The 23,132-nt window shown below is 53.5% G+C and overlaps 1 protein-coding gene across 4 annotated transcripts in view; it reads right to left on the reverse strand.

Moving 5' to 3' along the window:
* Positions 1-735: 735 nt before the first annotated feature.
* AGO2 (argonaute RISC catalytic component 2) overlaps positions 736-23,132 on the reverse strand; it is a 107,890-nt gene continuing 85,493 nt past the window's right edge. For 2 of the 4 annotated variants that reach the window (XM_073999557.1, XM_045399295.3), the window contains 9 exons: positions 20,587-20,720; positions 18,087-18,271; positions 16,441-16,600; positions 13,196-13,286; positions 10,192-10,386; positions 8,686-8,820; positions 4,855-4,956; positions 1,814-2,013; positions 736-1,553 (listed from right to left, as the gene is read on the reverse strand). In XM_073999557.1, coding sequence (XP_073855658.1) covers positions 1,445-1,553; positions 1,814-2,013; positions 4,855-4,956; positions 8,686-8,820; positions 10,192-10,386; positions 13,196-13,286; positions 16,441-16,600; positions 18,087-18,271; positions 20,587-20,720 — 1,311 coding nt within the window. In that variant the 3' untranslated portion in view covers positions 736-1,444. Of the gene's footprint in view, positions 1,554-1,813; positions 2,014-4,854; positions 5,052-8,685; positions 8,821-10,191; positions 10,587-13,195; positions 13,287-16,440; positions 16,601-18,086; positions 18,272-20,586; positions 20,721-23,132 lie in introns of all 4 variants that reach the window. The other 2 variants (XM_045399294.3, XM_073999556.1) reach the window with 2 other exon arrangements.

Raw genomic sequence — 23,132 nt, forward strand, 5'->3', positions numbered from 1 at the left:
TTTCTAGACTGGCAACCCCACGCCTGGGACCCCACATGCAAACCCCAGAAGAATGGCCCATGCCTTCTGCTGGCCCTGCCATCCTTGGGCCTCCCAGGGCCAGGCAGGCTCCTTCGCTGTGACTGACGGCCTCACGCCCAGCAGAGCCACCACCGACAGCTTTCTACAAATCTCAGTGCATAGATCTATGAAAGTCATCTGACAAAAGCGCACACGGAGAGGAGTGCGTCCCGACACGCGAATGTGTTTCCCAGCAATGCCAGAATAAATAATTTCCACTTGTGCTTCATCAGCTGAGTGAGTGACACAGGGGGATGAGGCGGCAGGGAGGGCGGCGAGCGGCGCAGAGAGCATACCCGCCCCTCCCGAGGGTACACACTGCACAGTCTCCACGGGGGGAAGGGGGTTGCTGTCACATTAAGTTAACTGCATATTCCTGTCCTTAAGCACTAAGAACTGAGAGGCAGTCTCGTCTCCAGGCTCCAAAACACTCTTGATATGCTAAACAGATCACAGAAGCACCCCATAGTCAATAAAATGAAAAAAACAGCATCTATCTATCACATTAATACTGCAAACCAGATATATATAATTTTCTCTTACATTAAAGACATAACAGTGAAAAAGGATTGTACTGTATTCATCACCACAGACCCGTATTCTTTAAAAACTTTGGAAAATAAATGTCACAGTCCTATAGGACAAATCTGATGATTAGACTGTCAGTATATTGTCTTTTTTCTTTTTTTAAATACATTTTTATTAAAATGGCACTTGTCTGCCAACCTCTCTGGACCTGGAAATGCTGTAAACACACGGGGCCCACCTTCTGCCACTGCTCCTTAGTTCAGGCCGGGTGAAGGGCAGTGCTGGCAGAACTCGGCACCTGCGGAGGCCTCTGCATGGCCACCGGCCCTCGGTCAAGGACCTTGGGTGAGCCACGCCAGCGGCACACGAGCATCGCCCGGAAATCAACTTTAGTGACAACATCAGAATGTTCAAGGCTTTAAAACCACAATTGTGTTTTGTGTTGCTTTCACTCTCAGAAGATTCACAGCTAGTTTGAGCCCATCAATTTCATAGAGAATCATGTATTAAAAACAAGTAAATTGAATGACCAAATAAATTAAAAATGTTTTAAAGCCCTGAGTTCATAGACTGGTTTTAGATTTTTAGGAAACACGGGACTCTATTTTAATAAGCAGCTTATAGATTTTAGCAAACCATATTTCCTATGACATTGGGTTCTCATACAGGTCTGCAGTTCAAAATCCAAGTGTGAAATCTGGGACGGAAGGCATTCTGGAAAACGGAGAATCTAATAAAATCAATGACGTCTCATGTTCAATGCTGGCTGTCACGGAAGGGCTGGCCATCTGTTGGTCTGAGTGTAGCTGGTCTCGTGAATCCCACTCGGTACACAGTCGCTAAACACTAAAACATGTCAAGCAAAGTACATGGTGCGCAGAGTGTCTTGGTGAACCTGGACCGCCTTGGCCAGTGCTTGGTGGTCTCGCCCGTTACTCTGCCCAGAGGTATGACTTCCTTCAGCACTGCAGGGATGAGAGAGACAGAGGATGAGAATGTGCAGCCTTAATGCACGATGAGGCGGTGCGTCGATAACTAAGTCGGGATGGCACGGCAGGAACCTGGGGGAGGGGAAAGTCCCACGCTGACGGCCATGCCACTAATAAGGCCTTCTAGGGTGCTGGCTCCAGCTGCTGGGGCCCTGCTGCTTCCTCAGAAAAGCAGCTGCCAACACCCGTGGCAAAAACTACCGCTGCTGTGGCCTCCAGCCGGGAATGCCACTCACCTGTCATGTTCCTTATCCACCAGGTGGTACCTGGCCCGGAAGGCCACCAGGTGGGCGTAGTATGCTGGCGCTGGGATGGACACGGAGCGTGTGCAGCGCACGTAGGTGTGACAAAGCTGGTAGGTGAGGATCTGCAGCTCGTCAGAGGAGAAACGATTGTCGTCCCAGAGGACGTGATAGTGCGAAGGCCTGCTTGTCCCCTAAAAGCAGATCAGAAGATTAGACAGTTGGACTTGCATAAAATCTTGAAAAGGATACTGTGGAAGAAGATTTATATTAAAAATGCATCATAGGCCGGATGCGGCGGCTCACGCCTGTAATCCCAGCACTCTGGGAGGCCGAGGCGGGTGGATCACGAGGTCAGGCGTCGAGTTCAGCTTGGTCAACATAGTGAAACCCCGTCTCTACTAAAAATACAAAAACATTAGCCAGGCAACTGTGGCACGCGCCTGTAGTCCCAGCTACTTGGGAGATTGAGGCAGGAGAATCGCTTGAACCCAGGAGGTGGAGGTTGTGGTGAGCCGAGATCCTGCCACTGTGCTCCAGCCTGGGCAACAGAGAGGGACTCCTCTGTCTCAAAAAAAAGCATCATAACTACATATAGTATATGGCCCCATATGTGTAAAACTGTACACATTTATTTACACACAGAAAAATCATAGCAAAGATATAAAGCAGGCTGGGTGCGGTGGCTCACGCCTGTAATCCAAGCACTTTGGGAGGCCGACACGGGCAGATCACGAGGTCAGGAGATTGAGACCATCCAGGGTTTCATGCAGGTGAAACCCCGTCTCTAGTAAAAATACAAAAAATTGCTGGGCGTGGTGGCAGGTGTCTGTAGTCCCAGCTACTCGGGAGGCTGAGGCAGGAGAACAGTGTGAACCTGGGAGGCGGAGCTTGCAGTGAGCCAAGACTGTGCCACTGCACTCCAGCCTGGGGGACAGAGTGCGACTCCGTCTCCAAAAAAAAAAAAAAAAGATATAAAGCAATATGAAAGTGGACGTAACAAGGACAGTGCCATTTGTGTATCTTACTTTTTAGATAATTGATTTATAACAGCAAGAAAAAGACCTCTAACAAAAGTTACACATTAGGCCAGGTGTGGTGGATCACGCCTGTCATCCCAGCACTTTGGGAGGCCAAGCTGGGCAGATCACCTGAGGTCAGGAGTTCGAGACCAGCCTGGCCAACATGGCGAAACCCCCTCTCCACTAAAAATACAAAAATTAGCCATGTGTGGTGGCGTGTGCCTGTAATCCCAGCTACCCAGGAGGCTGAGGCATGAGAATCGCTGGAACCTGGGAGGCAGAGGCTGCAGTGAGCTGAGTACGTGCCACTGCACTCCAGCCTGGGCGACAGAGCGAGACTCCGTCTAAAAAAAAAAAAAAATTACACATTAGCAGTAACCTTGTAGAAGTGAGAGTGTGAACGTGAGTACCATTTTACACACCTCCTGCGGCTGGAGATCCTTTGAAATGAAAGCAGCACTAGCTGCTGACTGCAGGCCTCTCTGCCGCCGCTGCCTGCCTGCCTGCCTCACCGCCGGCTCCACCTGCCAGCCTCCCAGGCCCTCTGACAACAACCTGTCCAGCACAGTCCCTGCTACCTGCTCTGTGTCTAGCCCTGTGCTGAGGCCCCTGGTGCTGGTGGGCAGTGGAACGTTCGTCCCCGATGCTCCACTGCACATGCTCTGGCACCCCTTTCCTGGTGTGTGACTGGTGGCCGTCCCGGGGCCTGGGGGAGTGAGGGCATCTGTCTCCGTGGGTCTACTAAGGACACAGCAGCAGTGGCAGCCTTGGGCCATAAACAGCTCACCACAGAAGCATCGCCCATTAGAAAGACTTTGGGTAGAAAGTTCAAGGAGGAGTTTGCCCAGGAAACACGCCCGGGAGGCCCTGGTGGTTGAGGCTCCCCCACCAGAAGGGAAGCCTGAACAGAGGGCACACACAGGCAGGGCATGGCCCCAGGCCCATCTCAACAGCCCTGGCAAAGCAAGCCAAAACTGGGACAGGCGCTTTGCACCAAGAAGCACCACAAACCCTGCACACACTCCATCGCCTGCTTCTCAACAGCAGAACCCACTCTCAACCCTTCCAACAGCAGAACCCCCTCTCAGCTCCCAGGCTGCAGGCTGGACCTGGCCACAGGCCACGACTCACCAGCCCCTATTCCTTCTCTGTCAGGCATGTGAACAACGTGACATTTTTAAATCTTTCCAATGGAATATTAAAGGTATGTACAAAGTTCATAGCAAATCCTCAAACTCTAGGGTTCAAATCCTTTGGGAAGGGATATTCAAGTCCTTACTTATACTTTGAAAAACCAAAAGCACCTCTGATCAAGCTCTCTGCAGGCAGGGATGGCACGTGACTAAGGTTCCTCCTGTCCCCAGGCCGAGGCTCTGCAGAGCCGGGGTGGGGCAGCTCCTACCACGGACATGGTGCTCCTGCACCTGCTCAATGCTCACAAGAATCGCCTTCGGCCAGATGGGGGTCCCCTCATGAAGGAACCCAGGAGAGCCTCGAGGTGATAACCAACACCATGGCAATCTTCTCTGAGTGCCCAGTCCTTGGCTGGAGTCTGGCCCTGGCCAGTGATTACGCGAAGATGGGACGGCAAGGCTGACTGCGCCAAGTGCTCGTGACCCAACACCGAGGCTGCCCCACGTGGCCCCTACCGCAGCTTCCCAATGGCCTTCCCAGCTGCCACCCCACGGCAGCCTGAGTGCCTCAATTCCTGCTCAGACCTCATCAAGCTCCAGCCACACCACATCCCCGGCTCCCCACGGGCCCTGGTGCTCCCTGCTCCTCAGCCCTACCAAATGGGATTTCCTTCCCCTGGGAGGTCCATGCTGACCACCTCCCAGCCCCCCACCCCCACCCCAGCACCAGGCACAGCCTGGGTTTCCTGGTTCCCTGGCTACTGGCTATCTGGGCCCTACACACCACGTCCCACGTGCCAGCCAGAGGGCAAGTGTTTGCTGAATGTGGGGATGACACGGCAGATGGCCAAGACTGTCCAAAGGGGGCTCCCATCCTTACCTGGATGCCAGCGTGACTACACAGGTAGAAGTCGAACTCGGTGGGGTGGGTGATTTTCGTGTCCACAGTCGTGCCTGCTGGAATGTTTCCACTTTTCCCAACCTTCGGCAACACAGGCATCTCGTTAGACACGGCCAGGGACCGGCAGAGCCAAGCAGGCGAGCCAGGCAGCCGCGCCGCCCACTGGCCAGGGTGCCCTATTTTGAAGTTTTTAAATTGGCTAATACAGGTCCTCAGTAGTATAATGTTAAATACAATTTAACAAGTGCTAACCGCCAAGTTAAATTAGCGAATGTTCTATGTGGGCTGGGGTTATTTTCCGCCAACTCTCATGAAGGCCCATGAGTTAAATGCAGTCTTCACTGCAGAACGTGCCTTTCATGCCTTAAGAGTCCCTCACTACTGTTGGTGCTGTTTTGATTGGAGGTCAAGATGGAAACTGTCACCAACATACAAATCCAAAGCTAAACCAGGTGACTGGCTGCGGACAGGCCCTCATCCGAGCACAGGCACACCAGCGTGAACGCTGTCCGGAGCCCCGTGCTCTGCTGGTGGCTTGCTCCCTGCACCTGAGAGAGCAGGGCGGCTCCATTAGAGACTGTCCCAGAGGCCAGGGCGGTACATAGAACCATTCAATGGTTTAATTACAAGGTCACAAGCATGGACCAAAAAGCCAGCCGAGATGCAGGCACGGCCACCACAGCAGCAAACTCCCATCCCACAAGCCCCGCTCCAGCATTTAGCAGGGTCCCTGATGATTTTTTTTTAGTTGTACAAATTTTAAATATATATACAAAAAAGAATCTCCAGTGTGCTCCCTTCTTTGCAACCTTAAAAAAAAAATATATATATATATATATATATGAGACAGAGTCTTGCTTTGTCACCCAGGCTAGAGCACAATGGCGTGGTCTCAGCTCACTGCAACCTCTGCTTCCTGGGTTCAAGTGATTCTCCTGCCTCAGCCTCCCCAGTGGCTGGGATTACAGGCATGTGCCACCACGCCCAGCTAATTTTTGTGTATTTAATAGAGATGGGGTTTCACTATGTTGGTCAGGCTGGTCTTGAACTCCTGACCTCGTGATCCGCCTGCCTCGGCCTCCCAAAGTGCTGGGATTAACAGGCATGAGCCAGCGAGTCTGGCTCTAATATCTCTTTTCAAAGTAGGTTTGGATTTTGTTCATCTGCTTTATTTCTTCTTCAGTTTCTACCTCATTAGTTTCCACTCTAGGATGGAGAAGTGGCGTGTAGGTGTCACCAGGAGTAAGCTGACTTTGGAGCCCTCCTGCCTCCTGGCAACAGAGATCTGGGGGTTGCAGCGGGGAGGAAGAGGACAGGGGAAGGCACCCAAGGCCATGAGCGCCTCAGCCTTCCCTTGACTCCTGGGGACTGAGGTCTCTTATTCCCATCCTTCCTGTCTTTAGGCTTATTTTATCGCTTTCTTGTTGTACAACAAATTCATCTAAATCTACAGACTGCACTGTTTTAGCTGCATTGCATAAGCCTTGACAGGACATTCTCGTTTTTGTTAGGTTCTGAGTACTTTGTGATTTCTATTCTCGTTACATGTTTAATGCATGAGGTACTCAGCAGTGAATTGAAAGTTGAAAACATTCTTCAACTTCGTTTCTACTGTTGATTTAAAATTTAATTGTATAATGATTTAAAAAATATGGCTTGAGACTGAAGTTTGGAAATCTCCTGAGATTTCCTTTGTCCTGGTAGAACTTTTATAACCTTCCATGTGAACCCAGCTATTTGTAGGGAAGATTCTGTCTAACTATTGGATCTGGCTTGGCTTGTTCATTTCACTCTTCCAATTTTCAGGGGTTTGTTTTGTTGTTAAGACAGGTTGGAGTGCAGTGGTACAATCACAACTCATTGCAGCCTCAACCTCCTGAGCTCAAGCAAGTCTCCTGCCTTGGCCTCCTGAGGAGCTGGGACCATAGGTTTATGCCACCATATACAACTAATTTTTAAATTTCTTTTAGAGATGGGGTTTCACTTTGTTGCTCAGGCTGGTCCTGAACTCTTGGACTAATGCGATCCTCCTACCTTGGCCTCCCAAAGTAGTGGGATTACAGGCATGAGTCACCATGCCTGGCCCCATGTGTTTTATCCTTAGTTTTTCATTTTGGTCTGGAAACAGTATAATAAGAGCTGTGTAAAAATACCCATCTTTGATGGTGTGTTCATCAATTTCTCCTTAAAATTCTGTTACTTTTTGCTTTACTTTTTTTTTCTTTACATAATTTGGTGTTAGGTACATTCAAGCTCATTAGTTGCTATATCTTTTTGGTGAATCATTCCACTTATTTATTTGTTTGTTTTTTGCTTTTCTTTTTTGAGACAGTCTCACTCTGTCCCCCAGGCTGGAGTGCAGTGGCACAATGTTGGCTCACTGCAATCTCCACCTCCCAGGTTTAAGCAATTCTCCTGCCTCAGCCTCCCGAGTACCTGGGACTACAGGTGCCTGCCACCATGCCTGGGTAGTTTTTGTATTTTTAGTAGAGAGGGGGTTTTGCCATGTTGGCCAGGTTGGTCTCAGTCTCCTGACCTCAGGTGACTCACCTGCCTCGGCCTCGCAAAGTGCTGGGATTACAGGCATGAGCCACCACGCCTGGCCTGGTGAATGATTCCTTTTACTGTGATAAAATACCCTTTTTCCTCATTGTGATGCTTAAATTCTGTTTCGCCTTCCATTTGCACAGTAAGCCTTCCCTGTGTCCTCGCAGGGGCGTGCCCGTAGGGAGTCTAACACTCTAAGTTTCTTTCCTGGGTGCCGAGTGGATGTTAACCCTTTGCCTTCTGGCCCTGCCCTGACCAGGTCAAGGTCTTCTGATTCAGTCCAAGGCCTCCTTTCTGGGCAGGTCTCTTTCCTTAGGCAGCTACCCTGACGTTAGACAGCTAGGACAATGTGGATAGATGTGAGTTTATTTTTACTTATCCTACTAGGAACACGGAGAACACTTTTAACCTGGGTGTCCTAGCTTTCGTCAGCTGTGCAGAATTCTCAGCTGTTCTGTCTGCAACTCTTGCTCCTCCACATTCTCCTTCCAGAACACCCGTGAGATGAACCGTGGTGCTTCAATGCCGCCATCTCTCCTCCCCCCCAGCACCACCTTCCAGCCCTGCCACAGGGACCTGCCGGGGGGTCCGAGTTTGCGCCACTCTGCCAATTCTCTACGACTGCACGGCTCTGTGCTGCGGTTTCTAATGCGGCCCTTTTCAGAGTCGCCTCTTTTGCTAATCTATTAGATAAGTGACATCTTGTGCCTAGACCTAGCCTAGGCCTATGGGACTTATAAATGAAGACTTTTTGGTGGGGCACAGTGGTTCACACCTGTAATGCCAGCACTTTGGCAGGCCAAGGCAAGAGGATGGCTTGAGCCCAGGAGTTTGAGACCAGCTTGGACAACACAGTGAGACCCTGCCTCTACAAAAAGTAAAAATAACATTAGCCAGGTGTGGTGGCGCATGCCTTAGTCCTAGTTACCAGGGAGGCTGAGGTGGGAAGATCACTCAAGCCCAGGAGGGAGAGGTGGCAGTGAGCTATGATCGCACCACTGCACTCAGCCTGGGTGACAGAGCCAGACCCCATCTTAAAACAAAACAAAACAAAAGAAAACTCACCAAAACAACAACAAAAAAGACTTTACCAAATCAAGGACAGCCTTCTCTAGTGCCTAAACCTGGATCTCCCGAAGTCCCTTGGAGGACAGAGTCGCCTGGGACAGAGGCACTGGGGCCAGCAGGTTCTCTGTGAGCGTGCTTGGGGTGTGGGGCTGAGGGGGAACCGTGCCCCGTGCCTGGAGTCGTGCAGAAACTCACCCGCTCGTTCTTGTCCGTGCAGAAGAGCCGTGTGTGGTGCCTCTTCTGCACCACGATGAAGGTGATCCCGGGCTGGTAGTCTTTTTCCAGCTTGATACAGGCCTCACGGATGGCCAGCAACTCGTGGTGGAGAACCTAGGGGCACGGACGGGGAAAAGGTCGTGCTTAAAGATGGCAGTACATGTGAGCAACGGTCCCATGCACGGGTTCTGGGTTTAGGACTCCCAGCCGCGGTGATTCTGAGACAGTAAGCGTGTTCACGGTGAGGTGAAAACACAGGAGGGCAGAAACCATCCTCTCTGCAGGGAGGCCTGGATGCAGGAGGAGAGGGCTTGGCACTCAGGAACGGGAAGAACACTTCCCCTGCAGGGCCCAGGAGGTTCTGTGTGTGCAAGGGGCACGGCCAAGGCCAGGGGTGCAGGCTGGGCTCTGTGACGAGAAGGCACACGCAGAGGCCAAGTTCCTGCAGAAGCTCAGGGCAGGCTCCAGCCAGGAGGGGCTGGCCGGTCAAATGTATCCATTCTGTCCTCCCAGGAGGCCATGGGCCTCGGGAACGAGCTCTGCTTCACTCTGGACTGGAAGGCAAACGCGGGAGCTAGGCTGCGTGCCATCCAGCCTCCTGATCAAGGCGGGCGAGGTCCTGAGCTCCTGGGGCAGCCACCAAGGATGTCTTCCCACCCCACTGTGTGGGGCTCCTCCCCCAACAGGTCCGTGACAGCTTTCTTCTGCTTTTCTTGTTAACACCTCCCAAGGAAGCGACAGTGTGACATGGCGAGAGGTGGGGAGGAATCGGCTCTAGTCAACGGGAGAAACACTCAGGGCACCCATCGCCCGAGTTCCAGGCCACGATGGACTCATTCCTGCCCACAGGTCACCTTGATCTGGGGCTGCTGCGCAAGCTCTCAACCAAAGACAGCAATGAGATTCCCCTCGCCCCTCTGCGATGGCTTCCTTGCCTGTCCAGACCCGGCAGTGACCCACTCTCCACATGGCCGCCAAGATGCGGCCATCCCTCTCTCCACATCCAGACAGTGGCCGCATCCTGGCGACCCTACCTTCAAAAGAGCTGCCACCCATCCCTCCTCCTGGCCCTGCCTCCACACCTCTCACACTGCAGACAGGTGTCCCCAGATGCAATGAGCTCCCTGCCTCGCAGAGACACCCGACAGCTCTCCACAGGCTGCAAGGCAAAGCCAGGCCCTTGGGAGGCCCCCAGATGGAGCTCTGCTCTGTGAGCCAGCTGGACTCATGCATCTCTCCCTCATCTCTTGGTCCCCAGGCCCATTCCCACCCCTCCTCCTCTCCCTCTGTCCTGCCTCAGTGTCAGGGTCTCGACAGCCTCTTGTCCCATCTCCCCTGGACCCCCTTCCATGCTGTGACTAGATCAGCTTTGTGGCTGAATGAAAGCCACATCATTCTTGCCATTCATTGAGTGTGGTTCTGCTGCACAAACAGGGGAATGACAGACCCTGGAGAAGGGGTGAGGAGGTTCCAAGAGGCGCCCACCTGCTGGAACTGGCCTTCGGAGACGCCGTCACGGTAGAAGATGATGCGGGTGGGCTTGAAGCGCGTGGACTTGTAGAACTGGATGAGGAGCTCGCGGACCATGGCGGCCAGGTCTTGTATGATCTCCTGCCGGTGCTGCTGCACGCGCACAGTGGCACAGTAGCGATTGGGGTGGGCGTCCATGCTGCCCACCACCTGCAGAACAGGCAGTGAGTGTGGTCAAGGGTTCCTGAAACTTTCCTCTCCTGGGCGTGTGCCTGGACTCTCGGGAAGATGGGGATGAGAAGTGTCCCCACCCTGGAACTCACATCACAGTCCAGTGACAATGGCTGGCTGGGTGTGAACTCACAGCCTTTAGGCTTTCGGTGTCTGCCAATAGTGTTCATAAATACTTCCTGAAGTATAAAAGTTTGCCAGTTACATAGTTAAAAAAGCAAAAAAAAAAAAAAAAAAAAAAAAAAAAAACCAGCCGGGCACAGTGGTTCGCACCTGTATCCCAGCACTTTGGAGACTGAGGCGGGCAGATCACCCGAGGTCAGGAGTTTGAGACCACCCTGGCCAACACGGTGAAACCTCGTCTCTAGTAAAAATACAAAAAGTAGCCCAGCGTGGTGGTGTGCACCTATAATCCCAGCTACTCGGGAGGCTGAGGCAGGAGAATTGCTTTAACCCAGGAGGCAGAGGTTGCAGTGAGCTGAGATCGCACAATGGCACTCCAGCCTGGGCAACAAAGTGAGACTCTATCTCAAAAACAAAAACAAAAAAAAACGGATTAGAACTATCCTCTGCTTGGGATCAGATGTGGCTAAATTAATCAGTCCAAAGAAGGCAATGGGTGGGAGTGTCCCTATTTCTTCCAAAGAAACTGCAAGCACATCAACATAGAACATCCCAAAGGCACACCAGCCAGGCAAGCAGCCACTGGAAGGTGCCAGCCACAAAGAGGGCAGACAGAGGGAGCCCAGCACGGCTCTGCGGTTCTTCTGTCGGGGGCCAAGTGAGCGTGAGGGATGAGGTGGCCCAGCCCATGGGGGGAACCGGGTAGATCTCCGCATGCCGCTCCACCCTCTGGCTGGGGAAGGCGAGGTCTTTATTTGAAAAACACTGATGGAAATAAAACCTCTCATGTCACTGAAAAGTAGGAACTGCTTCTTGGCAATCTGCCTCCCTCTTCGTAAATCCTTACAGAACAAGTTCTTCCCCAGTTAATTCTCCCACTATTCCACGTCCTTTGTCCTGCCTTGGGCTATAATTTTTCTCTTAAACCAAGAGAAAAATAAACTCTGTAATGTTTCCAGTTGGTATAAACAGAAATACATTAACATAAACAGAAATCTGTTCCTATTGATTGAGAATTGTGGGGCCCAGGGGATAAACACGCAGATTTCTCTGTTTCTGAAAACTTGAAAAACAAAAAACAACAACAAAAAAACAGCCCAAGGCTCCAAAAGCCAGAGATATAATTGAATGCTTTATAACATTTGTACAGAAAAAAACAAAGTTAATGGGGACCAGGTGAGGTGGGGACAGGGAGAGCCAGCTGCAGGACCCTTGGGGGCTCCCCCTCTGTGCCTGGCTCCCTCCTGGGCACACTGGTGCCCAGCTGTGCCTCGGTGACGGCCATGCAGTGCTTCGCCATCAGAGGAAAGGGCCAAAAATGACTCAGCATGGCCAGGTGCGGCGGCTCACGCCTGTCATCCCAGCACTTTGGGAGGTCGAGGCAGGTGGATCACCTGAGGTCAGGAGTTCGAGACCAGCCTGGCCAACATGGTGAAATCCCATCTCTACAAAATACAAAATTCAGCCAGCCATGATGGTGGGTGCCTGTAATCCCAGCTATTCGGGAGGCTGAGGCGGGAGAATTGCTTGAACCCGGGAGGCAGAGGTTGCAGTGAGCTGAGATTGCACCATTGCACTCTAGCCTGTGTGACAGTTACTCTGTTTCAAAAAAAAAGAAGAAGAAGAAGAAAAAAAAACACAAAACACAAACCACCACCACCAAAAATCTGACTCAACAAAGTGAGCAGTGGTATATGCGTGGGAGTGGTGGGGTTGTGATTATCGGGCCAAGTGGCAGGAATTAGTTGATGCAGTGTGCATTTCCTAAAGGAAGTGTGCCCTGAATAACACCAGAGCACATACCAGGTTGCTTTTCTTCCACCTGGGGCAGCTCGAATGACTTCCTTGTGTCCCAGATAGATTCTCCTGTTCCATATTCTCTCCCAACTAATGAAATAATAATGGTAGCATTTTCTTTTTTCTTTTTTGAGAGAAAACCTCACTTTGCTGGCCAGGCTGGAGTGCAGCGGCACGATCTCTTCTCGCTGCAGCCTCGACCTCCTGTGCTCTGGCAATCCTCCCACCTCAGCCTCCTAGGTAGCAGGAACTACAGGCGTATGCCACCACCCCGAGCTATGTTTGGAGAGATGGGTGTTCGCCATGTTGCCCAGGCTGGAATGTCAGCATTTTCTGAGCATCTACTCTGTGCCAGGCACCGTGCCAGGGGCTTAACCACATCATTTCCTAATTCTCCCATGAGGTCAAAATTTGTTTCCTCATTTTGCACCCAAGAAAGTTCGGAAACATGAAGCTCATTGTCCAAGAGAAACAAGAAAACAGAAGCAGCACGGGCCTGTCTGAGGTTTGGGGCTGGGTCCAAAGCCAGAGTTTTCATGCCGTGGGGGCATGGGGTCATCATACCCCAGGCTAGCACCGACCAGTCAGGCCCCCATGTGCAGGGGGCCTCCTTGCACCTCAGATCTCCCAAAGGGCTGGGATAGGCATGAGCCCCTATGCCCCACCTCTGACTGCTTCTTGGAACTTACTTTGTGTCATTATAGTGCCCGCTCCAAACACCTCTCCCCAACACTACCCTCGCCGTCCCTACCGCTTAGTGTGACCCCATGCCTTTCAGGAAGGACCCCTGGCCACACTGTGGCAGTGGGACCTCGACAGGGTCCCACACGTTGTCAATGGAAGACCCATGAAAAGCGCTGACACTCACGGCGGCAATGGAGGGCTTCTTCCCATCCCCGGCGGGGGGGTGAGTGACGTCCGCTCCCAGAAAGATGACGGGCTGCTGGAACACTGGTGGCCTGCGGAGAGGAGTGGCGTCAGGGGCCACAGTGAGATACGCCTGGACCTCCGACCCCAGTAGGTGCCATCATCACCTTTTGGAGGTGGTCAGTGTATCATGGTAATACTTTTGAAAAGAATCCTTATTTTTTAACAGGAATACTAAAAACCTTGCAGATTAAATGATACAAGATCTGAAATCTGCTTCAGAAGAGCCGGGGGTTGGGGGGCTTGGGTGGAGTGTACTCCAGACCAGACAGGCCAGGGGCTGACAGCTGCTGAGGCTGCGGCTCAGGCCTAGGAGGGCTCATCCTTCCACCTTCTACTGCCTCTGCAGCCACACCCATGCCAGGGTTTCTCCCATCACCCTCGGCACCACCAGCACGGGGGCCGGCTCGCTCTTCGTTGGGGTGGGGGGCTGTCCCGAGCATGGGCAGGCGCTGAGAGGCATGCCTCGCCTCCACCCACTGGATGCCAGTAGCACCCCATCCAGCCTGACACCCCAATATGTCTCCAGACATGACCACATGTCCCCTGGCAGCAAAACTACCCCATGGAGAACTTCCAGACTCCGAGTGTATCCCAGCGGTGACCCTCGGGAGTCAGCATGCACGGGGGCAGGGACAGGCTCGCCGGGAAAGGCGGAGGTGGTGACAGCACCTCCCTCCCCACTCTGCTGCCGGGTTGAGAGTGCACCGCCCCGCACCCCACCCAGCCTTGCTCGGCTGCTGCAGGCAACATCAGGAAGTATCAGAAGCGGCCGTTCTGCTAGCCCTGCCTGTTGGAAACCGGGCAGATGGGGCCCTTGCCTCTGCTGCCCTCTCCCCGCATCCATTTCCCCACGTGCTTGTGACTCACTCCCCGCCCACACTCTCTCACTCCCATCGCCTGCCTTCCGGCAGAGCTCCCCGTCTCAGTTGAACCCATCACTGCTTGCGCTGGCTCCCAGGCCCCTTCTAGTCAGACTTCTCATGGCCATAGCAACAAGGCTCCTCTTCCCAAGGTCACCAATGACCTCTGCATCACCCAGACCCATGGCCGAGCCTCAGGCCTTGCTGCGCCTGGCTTGCTGCGGGACACACTTCCCTTGGTGCCTAGGGCCCTGCGGCCAGCCTCCCTGCCCCAGCCTCTCCCATCTCCACTGCTGGTTCCTCTCTCTCCAGGCTGTGAACTCCAGCCTTCTCCAGGGCCCAGGGCTTGGAATACCACCTGTCTGCTAAGGATTCCTGGATCCTGTCTCCCCTGACACCAGCCTTCTGGTTCCCACCATCCACTCATCACCCGTACTCAGATGCTCTGCTGAGGCTGTGGGGTCCAGTTCACCCATGCCCAGTGCTCACCCTCCCAACAGCCTCCCCATCTAATGACGACGAGGTCTCTCCGGCAGCCCAGGCCAAGGGCCTTGATTATTCCTTCACGCACAGCCCAATCCCACCTGCCAGCAAGCCCCAGGGCTCTATCTTCAAAACATCTCAGAGTCCAGGTGCTCCCACCCTGTGCCCCTGCCCTGGCCTGGCCCAGGCCACCAGCCCCTCTCAGCTTCATGGAGCCAGAGCTGGCCATACTGTTAGTCGGGTGCCTCCGACAGCCCCAGCTCACCCCAGCTCACCCGAGGGAGCCCTGGTTCCCCAGCGGCCCCCAGGAACTGCACGTGGGCGGACCTGTCTCCTGTCTGCTCTCACGGCCCTCCCATGGCTCTGCTGTGCACCTGCCGCCTGTACGATAGGCTCACGACCTGGGTGCCTCCACCAGGACTTCCGGCCCGGTGCTGTCCGCTTATGGCCCAAACTCTCTGCACACAGTAGGTACTCAATAAATACAGAACCTGTTGACTGAGGAGCAGCACTTTCAGTCCCCAGCCAGCTCGGGACTGGTCTTCGCTCATTCCCATGAACCTGTCTCACCACAGAGCCCGCACCCATGCTCACAGCCGTTCCACTGGGAATCCAGGTTCTTCCCATGTTATCACCCTGCTCCCTGATGAATTCAACAGACTGTTTCTGGGTGCATGTCACTCGGTGGCTCTCAAAGCCTGGTCCCCCATGTAGCAGCATTGACACTGTGTGTGTCCACTTGCTAGCGGTGGGAATTCCCGGCCCCATCAGTCCTGCTGAGTAGGACACTCTGGGAACAAGCCCCGCTGGGGTTCGAGAGCTGCTGAGGTGTGAGGACACTGTGGTGACCCAGCACAGGCCTGTGCACACAGCGGGGGCTCACCACCGCCCCACTTTCCAAACACAGAGGGTCACTGCCTTAAGGCAGTTCGATTTAGGATTCTTAACTCTATTACGGTGTGCCAGTGATGCAGATTTAGCGCACTGCCTGGCTCAGGATGGCTTTATCAGCTGAGCCCCACCGTTGACTGGGAGTTCCAACAGGTCCACGCCACAGGGGCTGCCTACAGCCTCCAGTTCCCTTCTGCACAAATGCACAAATTCTGATTCTACGTATTCTCTGTTGTTGTCGTCCAAATGTTAAGACAACTGCCAGGGTTGGCAAAGATGCCTGTCATTGTGTGGTGACATCTTTCTTGCCTACATCACAGGTTGGTGGCTTTGGAGGCAGGGAAGAAGCAAACCATGGCCCTGGCCTAGAATAGCTGGACGCTCAGCCGGTCAGGAGGTGCCAGAAGAGGGTGCAGCTCCATCGCCCCCAACTCCCATCCCCGGCGGTCAGCCCCGGACCTCTGAGGCAGGCGGGTGGCCAGTGCTTGGCCACACATCCTATCCTGGTCTGGGAGTTGCCAACGTGTGCTCCCATGAGGAGTTTTTCAGTCCAAAGTCCCAGCACGACGCAGCATCCATGACCAGCCTGGCGTGGGAAGCATGGGGGTGCCCTGGTCCACACAGTAGCTGCTGCTGCCGAGCCAGGGAAGCCCATCTCCTGGCCATCCGAGGCATGCCCTGCTCTGCCTTGCCCACTGGGATTCGAGGCACGAATTTCTCTGTCTGGAAACCTGACCACAATGCTCAAACTCCTGCAGACGCCCCTGGTCCCCAGCAGAGCCTGAGCAGCCAGATCTGTGTCTAACATCTTTGCTCTGCTGTGGCCAGGACGGTGCTGGGCCCAGGTGAGGGGACTGTGTCCCCATGTCCCCTGCACACCGCACCCCACCCTGCCAGGCGTCCCTCCGTGCCCTGGTCCGCAGGCGGAGGTAAAGGGGCCGGGCCTCACCTGCCCTGGGGCAGCAGGATGTTGTTCACGCCTCCCAGCTTGACGTTGATCTTCAGGCAGAGGTTGGACAGCGTCTGCGGTGTGGTCCTCTGCACGTTCTTCATCTGCACGCACTGCGTGGCCATCCCCAGCACTGTGTCTCCCACGCGCTTGACCTCGGCTAAGGGGCACGAGAGGCACACACACAGCTCTGCTGGCGCCCCTTCCTCAGCTGGCCCTGGGAGCGGCAGCTGCCACCAGCCCTCTTGCCCCCATCTGGCAAGCGCAACCATGGCAGCTGTGCTGAGCTCTGCATGTCCCCTCTGTCCGAGGTCGGCGATAGAAGAGGGTCACTGGCCCCGAGGGGGATGCCAGGCTCCTTGGAGTCCAGGCTCCAGCACAGCTGTGCCCGCCTTGCCCAGGCCGGGCTTCCCCTCCCTCATAAAGGGAAGTTGAGTGAGTCTATCTCATCCCTCCAATTTAAATGCCTCACCTAGGGGCCTAGGGGCCCCAGGGCAGGAGAGAAAGAGCCCAGCTAAAAGGAAGGACTTGGCTCTTCTGCTCAGAAAGGCCACTTATACTGGCCGGGCACGGTGGCTCACACTGGTAATCCCAGCACTCTGGGAGGCCAAGGCAGGCGGATCACCTGAGGCCAAGAGTTCTTCCCATGTTATCACCCTGCTCCCTGCCAACATGGCAAAACCCCATCTCTACTAATAATACAAAAATTAGCCGGGCATGGTGGTGTGTGCCTGTAATCCTAACTACTCGGGAAGCTGAGGCAGAAGAATCGCTTGAACTCGGGAGGTAGAGGTTGCAGTGAACCAAAATTACACCACTGCACTCCAGGCTAGGAGACAGGGCCAGCCCTTGTCTCAAAAAAAAAAAAAAAAAAGAAAGAAAAAAAGGAAAAAAAGGAAGGTCACTCACACCACGGTGCGCTGGCTGCAAGCAAATGCTTTGGTGGTTAAAAATAAAAACACTGGCACCCTCAAAATCCTTGGCAGATGTAAACCTGACATCAAAGAGCTCCATGGACCCACCCCCCGCTATTCCTGGTCTCTTTCATGAAGCAACCGGTCAGCTGCTCACTGGGCAGATCTGGGGAAATGGTGACCCCGGGACAATGTTACAGGATGTCAACACCAATAGCTTTTTCTTCCCTTCTTTTTTTGGGATGTTGAACTTAGAGAAGTGTGGCTTTTACATGTCCATAATCTGTCTGTGGTTGGGCGTGGGGCCCTGTGGGTGACCCCCTGGCATGGACTTTGGCAAAACGCCACAGAATTCTGAGGTGGGCACAGAGGTTACACACGGGCTGAGTCCCGAGCAGGAGCTGACCCTGGTGCAGCGCTCTGTGCGTTAAACAAACGCTCCTCCATCCTGCCGACACGCATGCTGTGTGATGGATGGGGTGCCCACCCATGTGCCAAGGCATGTGCCACCTGAGGTGCTGACTGCCTACGAGCACGGCATCATACAGGACGACGGGGAGGCCCCGAACACAGACTTGGCAGTGATCAGAAGCCACCTCTTCTTCCTCAGCCTCCTGGAAGGCCCGAAAGGATCACCTTTCTCAGTGCAGCAGAAACACAGGGGCTCAGGCAGGAACAAACACCATGGAGACCACGACGGCTCCCTGCAGCCAGCGGAGCGCCCACACCTACCGTACACGGGCGTCTTGCCAGGCAGGATGACCACCACCAGCTGCAGGCCTGCATACGTGTTCTTCAGGTGCCGGAACATGGGCTCCACGCTGTCCGCACCCTGCGCGTATTTGCAGAAGCACGGCTGGCCCTGGATAGGCATGCCGGCGTCTCTCGAGATCTTTCTGAGCTGCTCTGTGAAGGACCTGCAGGAGAAGGCTCAGTTCACCACGGTGCACTGGGAATGGTGGAGAACTCAGGCCGACCAGAGGCTCTAACACAAGGGCATCATTTTTACAAAGCCCAGAGCACTTTCACTGAGGTCAAAGTTGTTCTTAAAGTCCTGGACGAGGCCAGAATTCAGAGCTACATCTCCCAACACATACTGCCTCATGAGAAAGGTTAAGTGTGCTCAACATACACGTAAGCGCACTCGAAAGTCACCTGCAGCTAACTTGCTACCGTAACACAGCAGCCTTTAAACTGTGCTCATGCTGCCTCGCTGCTGTGGTGGCCCCGGTGCGGACGCAATGCTGTCCCCGTAAACTGCCGAGCAGCCCCTGGAGCTCCTGTGAAGGGGGCCAGCGTTCTCCCCACGCGCAGACCAGCACTGTCGGAGGGAGATTTTCAGCTCACTGTCCTTTTGGATCTTTTCCCCCAGTTGTTCTGATGGGCACAACCTGGACCGTATGACATCATCACGAGAGAAAATCCAACAGCCCGCAGCCCGAGGAGTGGTGGCAGCTGGCGACGGCCGGCCTGGTGAAGCTGGGGCGGGGTGCGAGGCATGGCAGCGGCTTCTATTTTAAGCTGAAGACTAAGAATCATGTCACCTTCTACAATAAGGGCGAGGACAAGGCACTCCAACCCAGCCAGTGTCCAATTTCCTGTACATTAGATCAGGTCAAGAAACACGTGTGTGTCCACCTGTATCTTCAGCTCCAGGCCAAAGTGAAGCAAGGGGCCAAGGACAGAAGAAGGGGCAGGAGGTGACCCTGTGTTCAGAACTAACCTACTTTAGTTTGCTTCCCAAACATCCTCTCTGGGCTTCCATCTCCTCTGCCAGCAGTGTGGACAAGAGGTGGCCTCAGAAGGACAGATGGCCACTTGCCAGCAAGACGTCAGCTCCCAGGGCCGTGCCTGTTCACAGCCAGCCCTTGCTGGAACTGTCAAGGGACCGGCTACACCTCACAGGCTGGAGTTCTCTCCTGCTGCCCCCATAGAGCGGGGAAACAAAGACTTTACGTTCCCTTTGAAGTTTGGCAAAAAGGCATGAGCCACCCTGCTGTGTGCTCCCGACAGTCCCGCTGGGCTCGTACCTGGCACAGCTGTGCTGGTCAAGGCGAGCGTCCTGGGTGAGGGCAGGCCCTTTCACGGCACTTGGGCTTCCTAGAGGGCCCGGTGCTCACCTGGGCAGGTGGCAGAGACCTGAACCAAAGCTTTTCTCCTCTTAATCACTCCCCTTGTCTGGGAAGGAAGATAATACTCCCAGCCTCTCCACCTCTCTACTTCACCATCTCTTCCTGATTCTTTTTTTTCTTTTCTTTTTGTTTTTTTGAGACGGAGTCTCACTCTCGCTCTGTCACCCAGGCTGGAGTGCAGTGGCAGGATCCCAGCTCGCTGCAAGCTCCGCCTCCTGGGTTTACACCATTCTCCTGCCTCAGCCTCCTGAGTAGCTGGGACTACAGGCGCCCACCACCTCACCCGGCTAGTTTTCTGTATTTTTTTAGTAGAGACGGGGTTTCACCGTGTTAGCCAGGATGGTCTCGATCTCCTGACCTTGTGATCCGCCCATCTCGGCCTCCCAAAGTGCTGGGATTACAGGCTTGAGCCACCGCGCCCGGCCTATTTTTTTTTCTTGAGATGGAGTCTTGCTTTTTCACCCAGGTTGGAGTGTAGTGGTGTGATCTCGGTTCACTGCAACATCCGCCTCCCGGGTTCAAGCGATTCTCCAGCCTCAGCGGCCCGAGCAGCTAGTATTATAGGTGCGGCACCATCACGCTTGGCTAATTTTTGTATTTTTTGTAGAGATGGGCTGGTCTCAAACTCCTGACCTCAAGTGATCCTTCTGCCTCAGCCTCCCAAAGTACTGGGGATTACAGGCCTAAGCCACTGTGCCCATCTCTTCCTGACTCTGTCTTCACTTTCTCCTTCTAATTTACACAAATATGGAGCTCAATTAGTTTTTTTTAAATAACTGGAGTTCTTTGAATCCAATTCTCTCTTTTGCCCCTCCTTATAAACCTCCTTCAGATCCTGTTTGGTTTCGTCTATGGTCTGCGCTACTTCTCCATGCTCACTGCGAGGGTAGGTCCCAGGAGTGAGGGGCACCGACGGGGCAGCATGTCTTGCCCTGGCCCGGGCAATGGTATTTGACAGGGAAAGGCTGATGAACCTGACACCAAAACCCATGCCAGTGCCCTCACCCCCGCCCCAACCAGAGTCAGTCCTGCAAGTGGTCACTCGAGCTGCCCATTGGGCGGGACCCCCAGGCCGGAGCTTCTGCCTGTGGAGGGCTTACTTCAGATGGACTTCTGTGCACTGGCGCTGGGGGGCAAAGCACGCGATGGCCCACACCTTGATCTCGATGCCCGTGTGGAACTGCTTGTTCCGCATGTCCCAGACGCCCTGGACAGGCGTCGCAATCGCTTTATTCTGCAAATGGCAAAAGGTTCCGGGTGAGAAAAAATAGAAAACCTAGTCCTTCAACCTTAGACTTTGTTACTCTCACTGCTGGTCCCCCTGACCAACAATGGCTTCTCAGGGAAAGAACTGCTGTGTTGTCTCCTGTCTCTGAACTGCCTAGTGATGCAGACAACCGGAGGAACGGTAGATGGACGGGCTGGTGGAAGATGGGTGGGTGGATGGTTGATGGGTGGATAAGGTAGGTGGGTGGTCAGTTGATGACTGGTGGATAAGATGGGCGGGTGGATGGTTAATAGGTGGATAAAGTGGGTGGGTGGATGGTTGATGGGCGGATAAGGTGGGTGGGTGGATGGTTGATGAGTGGATAAGATAGGTAGGTGGATGGAGAGAGAGATGCATAGATGGATAGATGTATGGATGGATGGATGGATGGATGGGTAAGTGATGAACAGACAGATGGGGGCTAAGCCAGGAGGAGGGAGGCCCAAAGCTCTATCCAACCTCATGAGTAGCCTGGAGAAACAGAAGTGCCTTGCCATGCCACAGGAAGGTCTCCTGTTCTATACTGAGCTTTCCCTCATTTCCGCTCCCCTATCATCAATGACGTGGAAAGGGGAGATCAGAGCTGGGACTGAGCCCGTAGCTTTTTCCACTCAGCATGCCACTGCCTGCAGCTGTGTCGGAAATGGGAGCTACTTCCACTTGAGAAGAGAAAGGCGAGCTGTGCAAATACGCTGTCAGCCCTCAGCTAGAAAGGACCAGCCCTGAGCACTGTCACCTAAGGAATGTTTGAACCGGCTTCAAGTGCTTCTCAAGTGAAGGGTGGGCCAGGAAGGGTCCTTTGTGGGACGGACAGGCACTCCTAGGCCTGGGGGCATCACTAAAGGATGCGGCTGTGCCTGAGTTGCTGTCATTTACTCTGTAGAGATTTTTGTTTTTTTAGCAGAAAACATTTTTCGTACAAAATCTTTTCTGTAGAAAACATTTCGTACAAAATGCCTGCTGTAGAAATCAGACACGTGATAGAAATAAATGCTTTGCTTCCTATATTTTTATAACTTCTGCCTGTTCCCACCAGCCTCCCTGTGTGCAAGAGTCTCACAGACAGCCTGGGGCTCCAGACAGGGAGTACACATACACACACACACACGCACTCACATGCACACACACGCACACACACACACAGGCTCTTACTATACAGGTACTTCTCAACCTCAGCACAACTGACATCTGAAGTTCAAGTTCAGTGATTCTTTGTCACGGGGCTGTCCTGTGCCCTGTAGACTATCCCACTCACCCCCAAGTTGTGACAATAAAAAATGTCTCCAGACACTGCCAGATGTCTCCTGGGGGGCAAAGTCATGCCCGGTCGAGAACTCCTGCTGTACACACTGCTTTCTGAAGGATATTTTGGTTTTTTGCACTAACAATGGACCGGGGGTAGGTAGGGCAGGGGACAGGAATGTTTCCTCACATTAAAATGTTTTAGAGATCTGGAAAAAGGTATTCATGTATTAACAGCAGCATTACAAGCTCAGTCAGGTGTGGTGCTGAGGTGGGAGGACTGCTTGAGCCCAGGAGTTCAAGACCAGCCTGGGTAACATAGTGAGACCTCGTCTCTATAAAACATTAAAAACCTAGCTGGGTGTGGTGGTGTGGCTGTGGTCCCAGCAATTCGAGAGGCTGAGGTGGGAGGATCACTTGAGCCTGGAAGGTAAAGGCTGCAGTGAGTTATTACTACGTCACTGCACTGCAGCCAGGGCAACAGAGAAAGACACTGTCTCAAACAAATTACAAGGTTGTTTTTTCTTTTTTTTTTGAGATGGAGTTTTGCTCTTGTTGCCCAGGCTGGAGTGCAATGGCATGATCTTGGCTCACTGCAACCTCCGCCTCCTGGGTTCAAGCGATTCTCCTGACTCAGCCTCCCGAGTAGTTGGGATTACAGGCATGTGCCACCACACCCGGCTAATTTTGTATTTTTAGTAGAGAAGGGGTTTCTCAATGCTTGTCAGGCTGGTCTTGAACTCCTGACCTCAGGTGATCCGCCCACCTTGGCCTCCCAAAGTGCTGGGATTACAAGTGTGAGCCACCGCGCCCGGCCTTTCTTTTTTTTTTTTTGAGACAGAGTCTCACTCTGTTGCCTAGGGTGGAATGCAGTGGCACAATCTCGGCTCACCGCAACCTCTGCCTCCCAGGTTCAAGCAGTTCTCCTGCCTCAGTCTCCAGAGTTGGCTGGGATTATAGGCGCCTGGCTAGTTTTTGTACTTTTTAGTACAGACAGGGTTTCACCATGTTGACCAGAGGCTGGTCTCGAACTCCTAATCTCAGGTGATCTTCCTGCCTTGGCCTCCCAAAGTGCTGGGATTACAGGCATGAGCCGTGGCACCCAGTCTACAAGCTCTCTTAATCCCTACACTCTGA

Source organism: Macaca fascicularis, chromosome 8 (assembly GCF_037993035.2).
Source record: "Macaca fascicularis isolate 582-1 chromosome 8, T2T-MFA8v1.1".
Classification (NCBI taxonomy): Eukaryota; Metazoa; Chordata; class Mammalia; order Primates; family Cercopithecidae; genus Macaca; species Macaca fascicularis.